Below are 22,098 nucleotides of genomic sequence, written 5' to 3'. Positions count from 1 at the left end.
AACAACAACAGCCGCGCCAACAACCACAACTGCAGCTCCAACAACCACGAAAGCCGGACCACCAACCACGACTGCAGCTCCAACAACCACGACCGCAGCTCCAACAACCACGACAGCCGCACCGACAACCATGACAGCTGCACCAACAACTACAACTGCACCTCCTACAACCACCACGGCATCGTCAACAACAACGACTGCGCCTCCAACAACCACGATTGCAGCTCCAACAAGTACCACTGCACCTCCATCAACCACAACTGCAGCTCCAACAACCACCACTGCAGCTCCAACAACCACCACTGCCCCTCCTACCACCTCCACCATGGCTCCTCTGACAACAACCACCACTGCAACACCAACCACAACCACGGCTCCTACGATAACAACTACCACTGCAACACCAACAACCACTACTGTTAAACAAACCACCATCACCACCACTCCTCCAACAACAACCACCACTGCCCCATCAACCACCATCACAACAACAACTACAGCAGTGGCAGTAGTTCGTGCACCAGTTGTTGTCCTTTCAGCAGTTTTGGTTAGACCCTTTGTGCCTCAACTCAAAATAGAACCAGTCCAGAATTTAAGGCACTTATGGCAGACGTGGTGTTAGTGGTGAGTAAAATACTGAGATTAATTTTAAGTGCTGTTAAAATTCCAGCTGATTACAACTAAATTTGAATTAATTTATTTTTACTTTGCTCCACATAGTATGAAGTCATCTATAGAGCTCGATATGGTTTACTTTTCAGTCGTGTAATTGTCATAGCATTTAGGTAAGATATTTACTTTTGTTCATTTGTAGCAATATTAATCTTATTATAATGACAAAAAATTTATGTTAATTTAACATATTTAATTAGGAGTTGCATTTTTTTTCTTTCTTTTATGTAGACAAGCTGGGACCAGAACACGGACAGATCCTAGTACTGAAGCAGAAGTGGAGGTTGTGTTTAACAACACGATAACACCTGCAGAAATCCCAGAGGCTAAAGATGTTCAACAAACCTTAGTCACAGCGGTGTCTAATCCCAACAACACTTTCAATCTCACTTTTGATAAAGCATCTGTCGTAGCAACCCAAGTAAACAGTAAGTAAACAGCGGTCACACATGCCACTCTGGAAGTCACTCTCCTTTAAACAAGATTGATTTGAATGATTTGTTTTCAACTGCTTTTTTTCTTCCTCTTTGTTTTCTACACCTGAAACAACTACCACTGCTGAGCCAGTTTTTACAAAGCTGTTGCAGTTCACATCTGTTGGAGAGACATTTACAGCTGACTTGCTGAACTCATCATCTCAAGCATTTATAAATAGAGCATCACTGATAGTGACAACAGTAAGTTTTCTCTCTTGAAGTCAAACAGTGGTTAAATGCATGCATTCACTTAAGCATATGGACTCACAGATCTTTGATTGTGTGTGTTTCTGCAGCTTGAACCTATCTACAATAAAACATTTTCTTCATACCTCTCAATGAACGTGGCTGGATTCCGGTAATTTATTTTTTGTTTGATGATTACATATAATATATAATGCATAATGAATTAATGCGAATAAAACAATATTTGGTTTATTGATTTTGCAGAAATGGATCCATCATCAGTAACATTGACATTCGGTTTGCATCTACATCAGCGCCAAATAACACTGACATTGCAAATGTTTTGATCAATGCAGCTCCAAACATAACAGCTTTCACCATTACCAATGTTGTTGTCAGTGACCCAGGTAAGCAATATTTAATATGATCATGTTTTATATTCATAATATATCTGAACTGTTTGTTGAAGCAGCACCTTGTTTTGATTGCTGGCATTTACAGTGGCTTCAATTACAACTGCGAGCACTACAGCACCAGTGATGACTGCAGCTACAAATGCAACCACAGCAAATATTACAAACATCACACCAGGAACAAATACAACTACGTTGCTTACAACAGCTTCAACTACAACTGCGAATACTACAGCACCAATGATGACTACACCTACAAATGCAACCACAGCAAATCTTACAAACACCACACATTCAACACATACAACTACAGTGTCTACAGCAGCTTCAACTACACCTGTGAACACTACAACACCAATGATCACTACCCCTACAAACTCAACCACAGCAAATCTTACAAACACCACACCTGTAACAAATACAACTACAGTGTCTACAACAGCTTCAACTACAGCTGTGAACGCAACTGCGAGCACTACAGCATCAAATGCAACCACAGCAAATCTTACAAACATCACACCAGGAACAAATACAACTACAGTGTCTACAGCAGCTTCAACTACACCTGTGAACACTACAACACCAATGATCACTACCCCTACAAACTCAACCACAGCAAATCTTACAAGCACCACACCTGTAACAAATACAACTACTGCGTCTACAACAGCTTCAACTACACCTGTGAACGCTACAACACCAATGATCACTACCCCTACAAACTCAACCACAGCAAATCTTACAAGCACCACACCTGTAACAAATACAACTACTGCGTCTACAACAGCTTCAACTACACCTGTGAACACTACAACACCAATGATCACTACCCCTACAAACTCAACCACAGCAAATCTTATAAGCACCACACCTGTAACAAATACAACTACTGCGTCTACAACAGCTTCAACTACACCTGTGAACACTACAACACCAATGATCACTACCCCTACAAACGCAACCACAGCAAATCTTATAAGCACCACACCTGTAACAAATACAACTACTGCGTCTACAACAGCTTCAACAACAACGCCCGGTTCAACTGCGGCAACAACAGCAACTGGTTCAACAACAACAGCAGCAGCAACAACAACATCATCATCAACAACAACAACAGCAACAACAACAACAGCAGTGGCAGTAGTTCGCGCACCAATTGTTGTTGTTGCAGCAGTTTTGGTTAAACCCTTTGTGGCTGAACTGGAAGATAAAAACAGCCCACAATTTAAGGCACTTGAGGAGCAAGTGGTAGTAGTGGTGAGTAAAATACTAAGATGGAATATTGTTAAAATTCCAGCTGATTACAGCTACATTTGAATTAATTAATTAACTTCTACTTTGCTCCGCACAGTATGAATTCATCTATAGACGTCAATATGGTTTACTTTTCAGCCGTGTAATTGTCATAGCATTCAGGTAAGATTTTTACTTTTGTTCATTCATAGCAAGACTAATCTAATTATCAGTATTTGCAAATAACTAATGTTAATTTAACATATTTAATTAAGAATTGAGTTTTTTCTTTTTTTTTTCTTTAGAAAAGCTGGGACGAGAACACGAGCATCTACTACTGGAAATAATATTGAAGCAGAAGTGCAGGTTGTGTTTAACAGCACAATAACACCTGCACAAATCCCAGAGGCTAAAGATGTTCAACAAACCTTAGTCAATGCGGTGTCTAACCCCAACAACACTTTCAACCTCAGTATTGATAACACATCCGTCATAGCAACCCAAGTAAACAGTGAGTAAACAGAAGTCCCACATGCCACTCTGGAAGCGGTTTATTTTTAGGCAATATACCTATTCATATTTAATATCATATAGAATTAATTATTGTTTGGGGCATGAACATCTTTCTAGTTATTTATTTAATTATTCTCTCAGATAAAACCAACATAATTATGTAATGTGCTAAACAGCAGAGAGACTCCTTTAAATGAGATCTACCATGTATAAAAACAAAATTGTGTGTTTATGAAAATTACTTTGTTTTCAACTGCTTTTTTTCTTCCTCTTTGTTTTCTACACCTGAAACAACTACCACTGCTGAGCCAGTTTTTACAAAGCTGTTGCAGTTCACATCTGTTGGAGAGACATTTACAGCTGACTTGCTGAACTCATCATCTCCAGCATTTAGAAATAGATCATCACTGATAGTGACAACAGTAAGTTTTCTCTTGAAGTCAAACAGTGGTTAAATGCATGCATTCACTTAAGCATATGGACTCACAGATCTTTGATTGTGTGTGTTTCTGCAGCTTGAACCTATCTACAATAAAACATTTTCTTCATACCTCTCAATGAACGTGGCTGAATTCCGGTAATTTATTTTTAGCTTGATGATTACATATAATATATAATACATAATGAATTCATGCAAGTAAAACAATATTTGGTTTATTCATTTTGCAGAAATGGATCCATCATCACTGACATCTATATTCGGTTTGCATCTACATCAGCGCCAAATGACACTGACATTGCAAATGTTTTGATCAATGCAGCTCCAAACATAACAGCCTTCAACATTACCAATGTTGTTGTCAGTGATCCAGGTAAGCAATATTTAGTATTATCATATTTTAAATTCATAATATCTCAGAACTGTTTGTTAAAGCAACATTTTGTTTCCTTTTTTTGGCATTTACCGTGGCTTCAACTACAACTGTGAACGCTACAACACCAAATGATGACTACAGTTACAGTCACAAATACAGCGACTCCTACTACCACTACTACTGCAGCAAATACAACTGCAACGACTCCTACAACCACTACAGCTGTAACAACTACAACTGCTGAGCCAGTAAGAACACTGGCGGTTCAGTTCAGATCTGTTAATGGGATATTTACAACTGACTTGCTGACTTCATCATCCACAGCTTTTCAAAAACGAGCTTCACTGATAAAGACATCAGTAAGTTTTCTTCTTTCAGTTGAATAATACTTAAGTGTATGTATTGTGAATAATTGCAGAGTATATACTTATATTGTCATATAACAGTATTTTGGTAGTATACCATTAAAAAATGTATGGCCATCTTTTTCTATCCATACATTTATGATTCCCCTCCTAAAGTCAACAATTTAAGAAGATTATACAGACTGAGATCAAGAAAAATCATATAGATTATATGCAGTAAACTATAAGCCAAAAACCATGACCTAAACTGAACTAAAACTCCACAGTAAATAATCCTGAGGTATCTATTTTTCCAACTGGATGCCATGCTTTTGTAAGTGTTTAAAAAAAAAAAAAAGATAAACTCTAAAGGTGACCTGTGACATAATCATCATGCGCTAGATTTTCAAAAAATGGGCAGCTGGATGAACAGAAAAAAATATATTAACTATTAACTTTTTTGCACTATGATATTACATAGTGCAAATAATGTATCACAAATGACATGCAAGTAAAGAAGCACAGTCGGAAACCGCAAACCATACATACTTACACTGTGTTTATTCATGTTTCTGCAGCTTGAACCTTTCTACCAGGCAAGATTTCCTTCATTCCGCTTCATCAATGTGACTGCATTCAGGTAAATTGTTTATGGTATAGAATTTCACGAATATTTAGACAAAATAAAATAAAACTAAGTTTGGGGTTATTCCTTTTGCAGTAATGGCTCAATTATCAATAACATGGACATTGGATTTGCATTGTCACTGGTCCCTAATGCAAATCAGATTGCACAAGTTTTGATCGATGCAGCAAAGATAACACCCTTCGACATTGAAACCAGTTCCATTCTTGTGGACGGCACACGTAAGATATATTTAATACAGTCACATTAAAGATATGATATATATTAAGAACAGTTTCTGAAAGGAATGCCTTTTTTCTTTTCTTAACATTTTTAAAAGCGTCACATGGAGTGAGCCACAAGATCAGTCTCCTCACTGCATCCTGTATGTTGTTGCTGTCATGGTTCCTGTCAGGCCAGCAATAACATCTGAGCTGATGTTCTTGTGAAATAACTTGAGGAAATGTCTCCTGTGACTGGGTATAAAGAAGACTTTATTCCAACTGAAAATCCATGAGGAGCTTCTGATGAAGAGGAATCATACTGTGATTTAGAACTAAAATTGAAATGAACCTGTGTTATTAATTACTAATTAATCATTAATTAATTAATTATATGTTATGTATTCTATTATTGTATTTATTCTGTTTGTATTGTATTGGATAATTATGGCAAAAAATATTAGTCTAAGTGATCCTGATACAAACATTTAAAATTATTTAAAGAACTATCCTTATTATCGCCAAACAATAATTCTCTTATTTTTTAAAGCATACTACTTTAATTAGCAATTCTCAGGAAAATTGATTAGAGAATACTATGGCACTTCTTAAGGTTCCTTCATAGATTTTTGATCCACATAAAACAAAATCTAATTCTAATAATTATCTTTTAGGTTTAGGTTCACACATTACATTGGAACTGGTTAGTTTATGGTGAAATAAGATTGAATTCAGTCTAAAAAACAACCTCTACATGTCTTATTTTTTTAACCAACATACTGTCTTTTCGGTATATTCAGTGAGTTCAGTGAGGTTGTGACTAAGTGAGATGTTATTTTCACAGCTGTATTAGACCTATATATAGTTTAAAACAAACATTGATGTTGGGCTGAGTTTGAATCAAATTACAAATTATCAACAAACACAGCTGAATTTTCATCTGAATTTTCTCACAATATCTCCAGGGCTCAAACACTAAGCTGGCACTAAACACTCAAATTTCATTTTTTATAAAACAACATCAGCATGGGACAAGGACATACAGCAAGGAAGGAAAACGGAAAACACACACATATATACAAAAATGTGAACCTGTGCATACATGGATGCAAAACTATACACTCACACAATTATATACAGACACGCATGCATACAGGAGAAAGTAAAATGGAATGAATGAATGGATGGATATAAATCTCTTGTGTATTGTTACATAACTATTTACTGTAAATCAAATTAAGTAATTAAAAGCCAATATTAGTAAAAAGCAGGGAGATTGTGATTGCCCATCATTATTTTTATTAGACTGGTTTACCAGCTCTGAGTTACCCCCAAACCTCATCTGAGGGAGCCGACTCAGAGCATGATCATAATGAAAAACAGCCTTCAGACGATGGGAAGGGGGGCTGTTTATTTGTTGTATGTGATTGACATAATTAAATAATAACTAATTAGTAATAACTGTATAATCATTCATCCATCCATCCACCCATTCGCTTCCGCTTATCCTTTTCAGGGTCGCGGGGGGCGCTGGAGCCTATCCCAGCTGTCATAGGGCGAGAGGCAGTGTACACCCTGGACAGGTCACCAGTCTGTCGCAGGGCCAACACACAGGGACAGACAACCATTCGCACTCACTCGCGCATTCACACCTAGTGGCAATTTGGATTATCCAATTAACCTATCCCCACAAGCTGCATGTCTTTGGACGGTGGGAGGAAGCCGGATTATACATTGTACCCGGAGAACAATCTATAGTCATTGTATATCATTAATGTTGTGGGTAGAAGTCAGTCAGTGACCCTAGTTAGCACAGACAGAGATATCCCAATGTACTTTGTGGGACTGAAACATGCATTTTAAACAATACGCAATAATATTAGTATTATTATTATTAATAATAATAAATAAAAGGAACAATGAGAAAAAGAAAAAATACTCCAAAATAAAAATGGAAACAATTAGCAATAACAATTCCTCAACACCTATGCTACTTTGACTACACATGCCTGCATACACACATATGAATAAATACACATACACATGAATTTCCTTTATCAATGATAATTACAACAATATCTAAATGCATGTATATACAGACATACATATACACACATAGCAACAGAGACACAAATACATAGATGTGTGTGCACATACACACACATCTATGTATTTGGATACGTGTATGTGTATGCGAGAGAAATAGGTGGGTATTATGGAGGACCACAAGAGAATAAATTCTGCATTCATAAATTCATTTTCAAATTAATGTTTTTATCATTTTATTTAAACAGAATTTTTAAATACATTTTTCAAAATGAATTATTAATCCATCGATAAGTATTTCAATTTGAAAATGAATTTCACAAAAAAAAGAATATTGCATATTAATGATCAACTGACCTCCCACCCCATTGTTCATTCAGTGGTGATAGTTATTATGCAAATGTACTGTTTACAAGATTAGGGAAACCTGCAGTCAGCTGACACTGAAGAAGTCACTTGAACAGAATCAACTTTTGGGGATCTTTGCTGTATTGCAGCCTTTATGATTATCATAAATTAATTTTTATTTCAGCTCAGCTAGGATAAATGATGAATAGAGCGAATTTTACTACAGTCATAGAAATCCTAACAATGAGGAGGATAGGAGTTGTGCTGGATCACAACGTAAAAATATGAGGAAAAACAGATGGGACTGGGGCAGACTTCTAAGTAACACAAATTATTGGGATGTTGCAATCGCAAGGTGGTCTACTAACAATGTGCTATAATTTATATACAAGCCAGTTCACTTCAGCAAATACCAATATTCTGTTACAAGAATGCAAATTAGAAGTTCAAAAAGACCAAGGAGGGAGAGTCTGGCAGGGCTACTAACCAAAATCATCCTGTGTAAGCTCAGGTTTCAAGCAACTGTTTCTGTCTAAAATCAGTGTGACAACTCAGATGAATTTGAGAGACTAAGCCATTACACACACAAAGAACACTTCAAAAATCTAAAGAGTGCATGAGGCTGTGTCAGTAAAGGGTGATTCAAGCTTCTGGTCCCTGTGTAATAAACCAGCTGTTTTACACTTTAGGGTAACACTCAAGCAAATGATACATGATGGTAGATAAAAAGTAATTTTGTCAAGAGTGTACTTTTATGTTCACCAACAGCTCGGGAAGTCCTCAGTCCAAACTGACTTGAGGGTTTATTACACAGGAAGTGTAAACTCAGGAAGCTCCTGAGGCTTTTAATGATTTCTTTGAACTGCTCTTTCTCCGTATTTGCTCCCCGTGGAAAACATATCCAGAATTTCTTATTTTCCAGATTATCAATTATGTCTGTGTACTCAGTCTTACATTTGTCTTGGAGATAATGTATCGGAATTTCAGGAGCAGGACCACGCCTCCAAACACGCTTCTTCCGATTGTCATCTATATAGGTTCCCTCAGTTCTACAAGCTGTTAATTCTCGTTTACGTGCCCACCGTCCCTCCCTCCTTGTTCTCAATTCTTTAACTTCTTCATTTCTATTTAGTGCATGGGGATCTGCCAGGCCCAGGAGCCATCGCCAATCCCCTCCAAGGCCTTCCCCAAACCGCAGCTCATGTTTGCTAAATTATATTGTAATATATCTATATCACGACTAAAGCACTTTCTGGATGGATGCAAACTGCATTTCGTTGCCCTGTACCTGTGCATGTGCAATGACAATAAAGTTGAATTCTATTCTATTCTATTCTATGTCAAGGCATTCACTTTTACCTACTAACATGCTGTCAAACCTAAAATGAGGATGTGGGCCCAGCTAATGAAATTGATGTTAACCAGCTCAAAGTAGCCCAGGTCATCAGTGAAGCAACCTCTCTTTTCAGAGCCTCTGCCACAGTTATCTCCTTCTCTCTGTAAACACAGGGACACTTAAACTGTTTTAAAGTGAAATTTTTTTAAAAAGCTTTTTTTTTGGGGGGGGGGGGGCATTTAGTCCTCCCTTGTCCTCCCTTTGTACCAATGTAAAAGACAGAATAGTACTCTCTTGCCATAACCATCTTCTAATATTTATTTAAAGGTCTTATGGCCTCCAACACTGTGCAAGGTTGAACACAGTCAATGTTGTATGTGTTGTCTGAACTGGATTTCTCTCTGAATTGATTTCTGTGTGGGTCCTGGAGGAAATCAGAGTGGGGAAATATGGAAGTTAGAAGCTGTTAATGTACCTAAAATGTAGTACATTTTGTTCATAATATCTTTAAAGCCATTTTCATTCTTGTTTTTTTCTGCTTTCACTGGACTGGGTAAATGAGTCTACAAAGTTAAAAAACAGATTTACATTTATTGATGTGACTCATTTTTATTCAATAACAACAAAGTACACAAATAAAAGATTAAATATTTTATTTATCAAAGATACATGATTACACATTGATACAATGAACAAGGTTTCTATAAAAATTACACACAGTGTAAGAAAAACGTTCTAACATACAAATAAATGTTTTGTGAAAATCTGACATACTTTCAAAGCATACAAAACAGTTTTATAAAAATCATGTTCTTTACATATTACATGTGTCACATTAAAAAAAAAAAAACATAATATACACTGTTCAAAAAAATAAAGGGAACACAAAAATAAGACATCCAAAATCTGAATAAATGAAATATTCTTATGAAATACTTTGTTCTTTACATAGTTGAATGTGCTGACAGCAAAATCACACAAAAATTATCAGTGAAAATCAAATGTAGCAACCCATGGAAGTCTGGATTTGGAGTCACACTCAAAATTAAAGTGGAAAAACACACTACTGGCAGATCCAACTTTGGTGTAATTTCCTTAAAACACATCAAAATGAGGCTCAGTAGTGTGTGTGGCCTCCACGTGCCTGTATGACCTCCCTACAACCCCTGGGCATGGTTCTGATGAGGTGACGGGTAGTCTCCTGACGGATCTCCTCCTAGACCTGGACTAAAGTATCCGCCAACTCCTGGACAGTCTGTGGTGCAAAATTGGTGGATGGAGCGAGACATGATGTCCTATGAGTTTGGACCCCTACTGACCAAACATACACAGAACCTCACTTTGGGAAGACAGGTCGGAGAGAGGTAGGACGGTAAGAAAAACAATGAAAATACCCAACATCAGGGACAGGAGGAGAAAAAAAAGAACTTTACTCAAACTGTTCCTATGGGAGGGCGGTTTGAGGACAGTACAAAAAACACCTCAGCACAAAAAGCACATGAATGTTCACATCTTGCACCATGTAAAAGGATGTGACATGCAACAGGGGGAGGGTAATGGTAAGGAATGATTCAGTATAGACAACAGCCATCCTATCCTGCAGCCATGAACAATGGCACTGAACGCAGACCCGCCGTCCACAATGGATAAGTAACAAGCAACGAAGGCGTTTGGAATGGGGGAGGGCGGGTGAGTGTATGAATGAACTAGTTAAAATTTATATTTACCAGACCTCAGTTAAGCTTATTGGTGCAGAACTCCACAAACTCACAGTTTTTAATGTGGTTCATTGAAAAAGAATTAATTGCAGATGGCTGCTCTAACAAGTCAGGTTAAACCGTTAGGCAACAGGCAAAGTGCAAACTGGCAAAGCAAGTCCCATCTTTGGATTGAACCATCAGACCTATAGTCAGATGCTCAGCTTTTTTGCTTTAACCCTTTCACGCATAGTGGTCACTACAGTGGATAGCTATTCAAAGGCTGTTTTCTTGTATTTGTGTCAGTGGTGATGGTATACTTGCACATAAACCACTACATTGGACACTGACGTGTCACTCCATACCCTGCCACTGTCACGCGTTCAGAATATCGAGGATGAGAACAAACCAACGAAGTCCAGAAGAGTTCGGTCAAAACAATGATTTTAATTAACACACGCAGTGTGGGGAGATGTACACTGCAAAACATCAGCTGTAGATCTCCGTCAGAAATACACTTCAAATTGCTTTTATATCATCAGGGTATTATAACGCCCCCTCTTGCGTTTACAAGTACATAATTTGCATCTTAAGAACATTATTTACCTATTTTACAGACAATGATCAATTTTAAGAGATAAATGCAGACACAGAAGTTCCCCTTTCTGGCATCTCCTTCCAAATAAGGCGATGATCTCCGGCCTTTGCGGTCCCCATGGACTGGACATCTTCTTCTGTCACCTGTTGTAAAACAAACTCTAGTGCAGGGGTAGGCAACCTTTCTGATGGCGAGTGCCATTTAAAATTTCCTCAGAAGTCAGTGTGCCATATGATTACATTAGCAATAAATTTAATAACGCTCTATATTAACAGTTACACACTATATAGAACCACTTTATAGAATTATATTTGTTCGCAGATGTCGGCAGCTATCAGCGAATAGTTATCAGCTATTTTGAAACAAAAAAAAAAAAAGACACTTTTTATCCATAACAAGAACTCCAAATACAGAAAATACAAATGCTATTTGTGGTCTCCTCACAACAATGATAAGAAAAATAAACTGGGCCAATATGGCATGTTTGTTAATACAGAGATACACATGTTAATGTGATCTCTGGTCTCCCACTCAGAGACACAGGTCTCCGAATGTCCAGCATTCAGTCGGCTACCTGAGGACACTCATGTGAGAGAAAATCTGCTCACACAGATATGTAGAGCCAAATACTGTCAATAAGGCCTCTGCAATGTTCTGAAGACAGTTAAACTTGTCAGGTAGTGATGTCCAGCAGGTGTCAATGCAAGCTCCATGAACACGCGCATTTATGGATTCCAGCTACTTTGATGTTATATGTATGATTTCTATACATTTTATGTCAGATAAAAACTTTGGTTGTAAGCTTCAGATAATTATTTAATAACAGCCAGACATTTTAAATGAGAATAAGAAAGTATTTCTTTGTGCCCCCCTTTCCCTGTTAATGCCCTACCTGGCCCCCTGGCAAAACTTTGCTAGACCCGCCCCTGCACAGTTACCAGCTGTCAGCAACTTAGAAAAGGATCCTGGTGTTATTTGTCTCTCAGAAACAGTTCATAACTTCCCTTCAACTCATTCATGTCACCTAAAAGGTAAACCTGTTTTTCTCTATCACCTGTTCAGCTCTGATGATTCAGTAAGGACATCTCCTCGTTTCATCTGCATGTTTCCCTCTCACCAGATATACAAACCATCATGACCAGCAGCTTTACAGCTGTGGCTCCAGCAAACATCATCTGATACTAGAAATGAATATTAAATAAATTCTAACAACAGCTCATCAAGCTTAAACGTGCTGCTGTTGGTTTGCGCCACATCCGCTGGTTTCTTCTTTCTGGCGCAAAATAGGGAGATAAACAAACACGAGAGAAAAGCCGATCAGCTGATCATTGATCGTTTCATGATTGAAGTAGCAACAGGAGAGAGAGGGGGAGAATGAGAGGAGAAGAGGCAGCTGTGCAGCAAAGACACAGAATAACTCCAGCTTTGTCTTTTTTTCATTCTAGCTGAAGTACAGGACAAACTGTGTTCCTTTTCACCTTAATACCAAATGCGTAATATTTTCTCTGAATGAGGAACGATTCCGTCTTTTTACAGGCAACTCTACTAACTAACTTTATGAATAAAATACAGTTCACTATGGTATCACTAACATCAAAGCACCCACCCAGCTGTATAGAAACTCCGTCATGCTAGCTAGTACGCAGTACGAGTTATTGTAACTGACTGTAAAAAGTCAGCACAACGAAAATAAACTCCACCTAAACTTGGTTTATATCTGACCCAGATAGACTGCAGGTCATAACTTCTTACCTGAAGTTCAGTTCACCTGACACTCGGACCGGTGCTGCCTCGGGTCTCTCCTCCTCCTGCCTCCCCTTTCTCTCATCCACCTGCTGGCCTCCACCACTTGCTAATTTTACTGAATCTGAGGAAGCTCCGTCATAGCCACCACCAAACAACTGAGTTATTTTTACACACCGACCAGCATCTGGCCAAACCACCACCTTTCATTGTTTATACCGTTACAAAGGAAAAAAAAGTCACCGGCCACCGAGGAAATGCCCGATGGCCAGTCCAGCATTGGTCATGCCATCAGTTAACCCTTCGCGGGCCAACTGTGGCACGCGTGCCTAGGGTTGCCGACCCCTGCTCTAGTGCAACATGTTGCTGAATACATTCAGGCCTTTGCTCAGGCCTGTTTCTAGGTTATATGTGGTATATATGTGTTTTGTAAGCGTGTATTGCAATTTTACCTTCTCCAGCTCCAAGCCCTTACACAATAGATTGCCTGGACGTTGCGCCAAGCAAAGCTTCTGGCCTTTAATTGTGTGGATGCTTTAAGCATCCACACTATTGAGTTCCTGTTTCTCTTTATTCTTTATACTTTATTATTCTAGTTGCCACTTTTTGTACGTTTTTTGGCACTTAACTACTTTAACAATTTTCAGCCGATTTTCACCGTTCAAATTTTAAACTATTCTGCTATTTCTGCTAATGATGGCTATGACTTTTGGTATTTTATGCTATTATACTTTTTAAAATATTAAGCTTTTTTCCTTAATTTGTCCCATTGAAATGAATGGGAAACTTCCACAATTCTGCTAAAACTTGCTTATTTTTGAAACTTAACTACATTCTCATACTTTCGCCTAGAACAACCATTCAAATTTTAAAATGTTCACAAATTATTGGGCTATTCATGAATGATTCAGCTTTTTCATATCTGTTACCGTTTTCATCTTATCCTCTTTAAGTTTTGAGTTTCATTTTGTGATTTTCACAAAATACATGCGTTGTTATGGTTGCTATGCACTTGGCTTCCAGTGTGCCACTGTAGGTTTCGCAGTCTTCTCTTCATGTCCGAACAACTTCTTGCTACTTGCTCAATTTTCACTCAACTTCCACAAATTATACATCAAAACGTAGGTATTTTTGCTGGCTTTCAGAAAATGTCACCATCATTGTTGTGAGATTTATAGAATTTTGGCAAATCTCCTCAGACCAACACAAAGTCGGAAAACTCTCCATAGAAAGTCAATGGAGAGTTTGTTCAAAATCATCGCTTGATTTCTGTAATGACAGGCATATTCGAATCGTCATATCTCCTTAACGAAGCGAAGTTAAAACATGAGGCTTGTCCCCGTATATCTTCAGACACTCCTGACGCTCACAATTCAAGAATTTTTTTCTCACCTATTACCGTTCTGAAATGAGTTAGACTTGTTTGAGGGTAGGAAATTCGTCCTTCGCTCAGATTTCTTCAGATTTCAAACTCTGAAATGAACAACTTTTTCTCTCGTCATATCTTTTTTTTTGGATTTCCACAGAGACCTGAAAATTTCCATGACTGTTCACCAAAGCCTGCTGTCTCTTACGGTGAAAGAATGATATCGATACTCCAAATAGATTTAGAGTTAGAAAGCGTTGTTTGAGGGCAAGTCAAGGCAGTTTTCGCTTGCCTCTACTCAGTTATGGTGCATTACAAGTCAAATATCTTCAATAATTCATATTTTAATGATAAATTGTCAACACTTGAAGATTCCCCATCTCTTCTGAACAAAACGGTGTAAGAATGACCGTTCTAGCCCCTACGGTTAGGAAATTATGGCCATTTGTTTGAGAGGAATCCTCACTATGAGAAATAGACTGCAAAAATCCTGCCTCTCTCTCTGTTCTGAGTGTAAAACGGCTGCACCTGTTTTGGCGGGAAAAAGTACACAGCCTCTGATTGGTGGATTCAAATTTAGCAGCTCCCAGGCTGCTTGAATGACCTAGAAACTTGCTCCTCTCTCCCTGTGTGTGTGTGTGTGTGTGTGTGTGTGTGTGTGTGTGTGTGTGTGTGTGAGAGAGAGAGAGAGAGGCGAGACAGAGTTTTTATGGGAGCATCTTATTGTATGATTTAAATTCAATATATTTAGACTGGTTGACTGAATTTGATCCTGTGTGTGTCTCTCTGTGCATGTGTGTTTCCATATGTGTCCATATTTGTGATTGTGTGACTGTTACACTTTTTTTTCTGAGTTTTTTTTTCATTTAACAAGTACATTTGAAGGACCCTTAGCATGTTCAGCATTTTTCAGCTGTCCATTTTGCTTTTCCAATTTTTCTGTTTAAGTTATTACTATTGTGCTGAATCATACTATTTCTGCTATTTTATAAGATTTGTGCTAAATATAGTATTTCTGCCCAATATAGTATTTCTGATTAATTATAGTTTTTCTACCAAATCATATTACAGTATTTTTGCTTTTATAGGATTTTTATAGGATATTTATATTGCTTAATATAGTATTTCTGCTTTTATAGGATTTGTGCTTAATATAGTATTTCTGCTTTTTATAGGATTTGTGCTTAATATAGTATTTCTGCTAAATGTAGTATTTATGCTTAATCACACTATTACTATATATTTCTGCCAGCTCCCCAGCCAATCATATCTGAGGTCTGCCGCTTCTTCTCTCGTCATATCTCAGCGACGGATGTACAAAGAGCAATGAAAATCGCAGTCAAAGTACACCAAAGTCCGCTGATTCACCCAGTACAAGAATTATGCTTCTAGTCCACCTAGTTTTTGAGTTACACGACGTTTTGTAACTCCAAAAACGGCGCTCTTTGCCTCTCACTGCGATCTAATTCTGACTGCTCATCACCCTGTTTCCCAAGAGCCCACTGTCTTTCCCAGTGGCGCAGCTGGTAATGACACAGGTCTGCAACACAAAGGTCGGGGGTTCAACTCCACCTTGGACAATATGTTTTTGCCCTACAAATTAATACACTATCACAGACCACTAATTCATATTCATCATTTATTACAATTCTGCAAACTTTTTACCAGCTTTTCTAATATGGACCTCAGATTCTTCTTAACACTCCATGGCACAAATACTCTTCCCTTTAGGCTCTGTGAATATGTGTGTGTATCAATATTTCTCCCATTTTAAAGTATTACTCCTCCATAATTGGATTTCTCTTAAATCAAAGTACTTTTACTACATCTTAGTACTTCTGCTCAATCATAGTATTTCTGCTCAATCATAGTATTTTGCCAAATCATGGTTTTGTGCCAAATCATCAGAATCGTGTTTATTGGCCAAGTATATGTGCAGACAAATACAAGGAATTTCGTTCCGGTAGATGGTGGCTCTCGAGCACAAGCAATGTAAATCACACACACACACACACACACACACCCACACACACACACGTATCTATATATACATTACACATGCATACACATACATACACAAAGCTGTGTAAACCAACTATAAATAACTAATCTAAACGTATATACATAAAATACAGAAATGAAATGAGGTGGAATGAATACTACAGAATGTACATAAGGTGCAGTTGCAGTCTGGCAGTGGGGAGCAGTGTGACAGTTCAACTGTTTAGAAGGGAGATGGCGAGGGAAAGAAACTGTTCCTGTGTCGGGTGGTCCTGGTCTGCAGGCTTCTGTACCGCCTGCCAGAGGGCAGCAGATCAAAAAGTCTGTGTCCAGGGTGTGAGGGGTCTGTGATGATTTTCCCTGCCCGTTTCCTGGTTCTTGAGAGGTACAGATCCTGGATGGAGGGCAGGGGCCGCCGATGATCCTTTCTGCTGCCCGTACAGTCCGCTGCAGTCTGCACCTGTCCTGTTTAGTGGCTGCACCATACCAGACTGTGATGGAGGAGCACAGGACAGACTCAATGACTGCAGTGTAGAACTGGATCAGCAGCTCCTGTGGAAGACTGTACTTCCCCAGTTGTCTCAGGAAGTACATCCTCTGCTGGGTCTTTTTGAGGATGGAGGTGATGTTGGTCTCCCACTTCAGGTCCTGGGAGATGGTGGTACCCAGCAACTTGAAGATCTCCACAGTCGACACAGGGCTGTCTGATATGATGAGGGGTGGCAGAGTTGAGGATGTCTCCTGAAGTCCACTGTCATCTCTACAGTTTTAAGAGTGTTCAGCTCCAGATTGTGCTGACTGCACCAGAGTACCAGCCGCTCAACTCATCATAACATTTGTGTTATGTTATAGTATTACTACTAAGTGGAGGAATTTCTAAAATGTTACAGTATATGTGCTGATTACAGTATTTCTATATAATAGAATTTTGGCAAATCTCCTCACACCAACACAAAGTCTGAAAACTGCATAGAAAGTCAATGGAGAGCTTGTTCAAAATCACCGCTGGATTTCTCTAATGAGAGGCATTTTCAAATCGTCATATCTCCTTAACGCAGCAAAGTTAAGACATGAGGCTTGTGCCAATATATCTTCAGACACTCCTGACGCTCACAATTCAAGAATTTCTTTCTCACCTATTACCATTTGGCCATGAATTGGGTTTGTTTGAGGGTAGGAAATTCATCCCTCGCTCAGATTTCTTCAGATTTCAAACTCTGGAAATGAGGCACTTTTTTCTCTCGTCATATCTTTTTGATGGATTTCCACACAGACCTGAAAATTTCCATGATTGTTCACCAAAGCCTGCTGTCTCTTACGGTGAAAGAATGATATCGATACTCCAAATAGATTTAGAGTTAGAAAGCATTGTTTGAGGGCATGTCAAGGCAGTTTTCGCTTTGCCTCTACTCAGTTATGGTACATTAGAAGTCAAATATCTTCAATAATTCATATTGTAATGATAAATTGTCAATACGTTAAGATCCCCCATCTCTTCTGAACAAAACGGTGTAAGAATGACTGTTCTAGCCCCTACGGTTAGGAAATTATAGCCATTTGTTTGAGGGGAATCCTCACTATGAAAAATAGACAGCACAAATCCTGTCTCTGTGCTGCATGTGTGTAAAAACAGCTGCACCTGTTTTGGCGGGAAAAAGTATACAGCCTCTCTGATTGGTGGATTCAAATTCAGCAGCTCCCAGGCTATTTGGCTGCTGCTGCTAGTGTGTGTGTGTGTGTGTGTGTGTGTGTGTGTGTGTGTGTGTGAGAGAGAGAGAAGAGAGAGAGGCGAGAGAGCGCTTTTATGGGAGCATCTTATTGTATGATTTAAATTCAATATATTTAGACTGGTTGACTGAATTTGATCCTGTGTCTCTCTGTGCATGTGTGTTTCCATATGTGTCCATATTTTTGATTGTGTGACTGTTATACTTTTTTTTTTTGCTGATTTTTTTTTCATTCAACAATTACATTTGAGGGAGCCTTAGAATGTTCAGCATTTTTCAGCTGTTCATTTTGCTTTTCCAATTTTTCTATTTCAGTTATTACTATTGTGCTAAGTCATAGCATTTCTGCTGCTTTTCAGTATTTGTGCTAAATACAGCATTTGTGCTAAATCATACTATTTCAGCCATTTTATAGTATTTGTGCTAAAACATAATATTTCTACTAAACGCAGTATTTCTGGGTAATCATAGTATTTCTATGTATTCCTGCCAGCTCCTCAGGGAGCCAATCCTCTGTGAGTACTGTAATTTTCAAATTGACATATCAAGTCATGCATGACTTCCCAACCAGCCCATCACATCTGACGGCTGAGACATTCAAATTTCCATATTGGGGCTTTCATGGGTTGTAAGTCAACCACTCATCCATGTCATGTATCTCTACAAATTCATATTTTTACTTTAAACACACAACACTTGACAATCCCCCATCTCTTCTGAACAAAACAGTGTAAGAATGACTGTTCTAGACCCTACGGTTAGGAAATTATAGCCATTTGTTTGAGAGGAGTCCTCACTATGAAAAATAGACTGAACAAATCCTGTCTCTGTGCTGCGTGTGTAAAAACAGGTGCACCTGTTTTGGCGGGAAAAAGTACATAGCCTTTCTGATTGGTGGATTAAAATTAAGCAGCTCCAGGCTTTTTGACCTACCTAGAAACATACAGGAAACACTGTATGTACAGCCCCTATTTGTTCACTTGCTTCTGCTGCTGCTGCTGTGTGTGTGTGTGTGTGTGTGTGTGTGTGTGTGTGTGTGTGTGTGTGACAGAGAGAGAGAGAGAGAGAGAGAGAGAGAGAGAGCGTTTATGGGTGTATCTTATTGTGTGCCTACTGGTGGTGGTCAGAGGGCCCGGTGGCGCCAGTGTCCAGCAGCCTCACCTCTGTCAGTGCGCCCCTAGGGGTGGCTGTGGCTACAACGTAGTTTGCCATCACCAGTGTGTGAATGGGTGAATGACTGGATATGTAAAGCACTTTGGGGTCCTTAGGGACCATAAAAGCGCTTATATAAATACAGGCCATTTACCATGTCCATATTTGTAATTGTGCAAGTTATTACTATTATGCTAAATTATAGTATTTCTGCTACTTTTCGGTATTTGTGCTAAATACAGTATTTCTGCTAAATCTTAGTATTATTGCTTAATTATATTATTTGAGCAAAATCATAGTATTTGAGCATATTCTTTCTATTTGTGCCATAGCATAGTATATTTGCTGAATTACAGCATTTCTGCTATGTTGTAGTATTTGTCCTAAATCACAGTATTTGTGCAATGTTTAGGTATTTTTGTTTAAATAAAGTATCTATGTAATCTGGTACCATGGTTGCTAAAATCCTATATTTCTGAAAAGTTATCTTGTTTCTGCTAAGTTACAATATTTATTCTAATTTCTGCTGCTAAGTTCTGCTATGTTATTGTATTTCTGCCAAGTATTATGTTTTCTTTACATTATTGCAGTTCTGCTAAGTAATTACATTTTTGCTAAGTTCTTATGCTTCTGCAAAGTTATTACAATTTTTGCAAAGGTTTTACAATTTCTGCAACTTTTCAGCTTTTTCAGCTAGTTTCAGCTGACAGCTTCAGCTTTATAGCATCCACACTGCATTTTCGCAGGAAATGCAAATTTTTCTAGTTATTCTTCAAGTTGCTTCCGTACGTTTTTCGTCCGTTAACTACTTCCACAATTTTCAGCCGATTTTCACCGCTCAAATTTTAAACTATTCTGCTATTTTGCTAATTCCTGCTATGACTTTTGCTATTTTCTGCTCTTATACTTTTTAAAATATTAAGCTTTTTTCCTTTAATTTGTCCCATTGAAATGAATGGGAAACTTCCACAATTCTGCTAAAACTTACTCTTTTTTGAAACTTAACTACTTTCTCATACTTTCGCCTAGAACAACCATTCAAATTTTAAAATGTTCACAAATTATTGGGCTATTCATGAATGGTTCAGCTTTTTCATATCTGTTACCGTTTTCATCTTATCCTCTTTAAGTTTTGAGTTTCATCTTTGTGATTTTTCACAAAATACATGCGTTGTTATGGTTGCTATGCACTTGGTTCTAAGTGAGCCACTGTACCTTTGGCAATTTTCTCTTCATGTCCGAACAACTTCTTGCTACTCGCTCAATTTTCACTCAACCCACACAAATTATACATCAAAACGTAGGTATTTTTGCTGGCTTTCAGAAAATGTCACTATCATTGTTGTGAGATTTATAGAATTTTGGCAAATCTCCTCAGACCAACACAAAGTCAGAAAACTCTCCAAAGAAAGTCAATGGAGAGTTTGTTCAAAATCATCGCTTGATTTCTGTAATGAGAGGCATATTCGAATCGTCATATCTCCTTAACGAAGCGGTTAAAACATGAGGCTTGTCCCGTATATCTTCAGACACTCCTGACGCTCACAATTCAAGAATTTTTTTCTCACCTATTACCGTTCTGAAATGAGTTAGACTTGTTTGAGGGTAGGAAATTCGTCCTTCGCTCAGATTTCTTCAGCTTTCAAACTCTGGAAATGAACCACTTTTTTCTCTCGTCATATCTTTTTGATAGATTTCCACAAAGACCTGAAAATTTCCATGACTGTTCACCAAAGCCTGCTGTCTCTTACGGTGAAAGAATGATATCGATACTCCAAATAGATTTAGAGTTAGAAAGCGTTGTTTGAGGGCAGGTCAAGGCAGTTTTTGCTTCGCCTCTACTCAGTTATGGTGCATTAGAAGTCAAATATCTTTAATAATTCATATTTTAATGATAAAGTGTCAACACTTTAAGATTCCCCCATCTCTTCTGAACAAAACGGTGTAAGAATGACCGTTCTAGCCCCTACGGTTAGGAAATTATGGCCATTTGTTTGAGAGGAATCCTCACTATGAGAAATACACTGCAGAAATCCTGTCTCTGTGCTCTGTGTGTGTAAAAACGGCTGCACCTGTTTTGGCGGGAAAAAGTACACAGCCTCTCTGATTGGTGGATTCAAATTTAGCAGCTCCCAGGCTGCTTGACTGACCTAGAAACTTGCTTGTCTCTCCCTGTGTGTGTGTGTGTGTGTGTGTGTGTGTGTGTGTGTGTGTGTGTGTGTGTGACAGAGAGAGAGAGAAAGGGAGGGCGAGAGAGAGTTTTTATTATATGATTTAAATTCAATATATTTAGACTGGTTGACTGAATTTGATCCTGTGTGTGTCTCTCTGTGCATGTGTGTTTCCATATGTGTCCATATTTGTGATTGTGTCACTGTTATACTTTTTTTTTTGCTGATTTTTTCATTTAACAATTACATTTGAGGGACCCTTAGCATGTTCAGGATTCTTTCAGCTGTCCATTTTGCTTTTCCAATTTTTCTATTTAGTTATTACTATTGTGTTGAGCCATAGCATTTCTGCTGCTTTTCAGTATTTGTGCTAAATACAGCATTTCTGCAAAATCATACTATTTCTGCTATT

At 38.2% G+C, this 22,098-nt stretch overlaps 1 protein-coding gene across 1 annotated transcript; it reads left to right on the top strand.

Moving 5' to 3' along the window:
- Positions 1 to 2,859: 2,859 nt before the first annotated feature.
- On the top strand, positions 2,860 to 6,773 carry LOC120436847. Its single transcript, XM_039607694.1, has 10 exons — positions 2,860 to 3,007; positions 3,102 to 3,166; positions 3,289 to 3,494; positions 3,809 to 3,918; positions 4,012 to 4,073; positions 4,166 to 4,308; positions 4,453 to 4,670; positions 5,234 to 5,295; positions 5,377 to 5,522; positions 5,621 to 6,773. The coding sequence occupies exons 5-10, from the start codon at positions 4,054 to 4,056 to the stop codon at positions 5,704 to 5,706; spliced, it is 675 nt and encodes a 224-aa protein (XP_039463628.1). The 5' UTR covers positions 2,860 to 3,007; positions 3,102 to 3,166; positions 3,289 to 3,494; positions 3,809 to 3,918; positions 4,012 to 4,053; the 3' UTR covers positions 5,707 to 6,773.
- The last annotated feature ends 15,325 nt before the right edge of the window (positions 6,774 to 22,098 follow it).

This window comes from Oreochromis aureus, unplaced genomic scaffold (assembly GCF_013358895.1).
Source record: "Oreochromis aureus strain Israel breed Guangdong unplaced genomic scaffold, ZZ_aureus HiC_scaffold_25, whole genome shotgun sequence".
Lineage (NCBI taxonomy): Eukaryota > Metazoa > Chordata > Actinopteri > Cichliformes > Cichlidae > Oreochromis > Oreochromis aureus.
The sequence above is the reverse complement of the archived record's forward strand: the minus strand, read 5'-3'. Positions and strand labels throughout refer to the sequence as shown.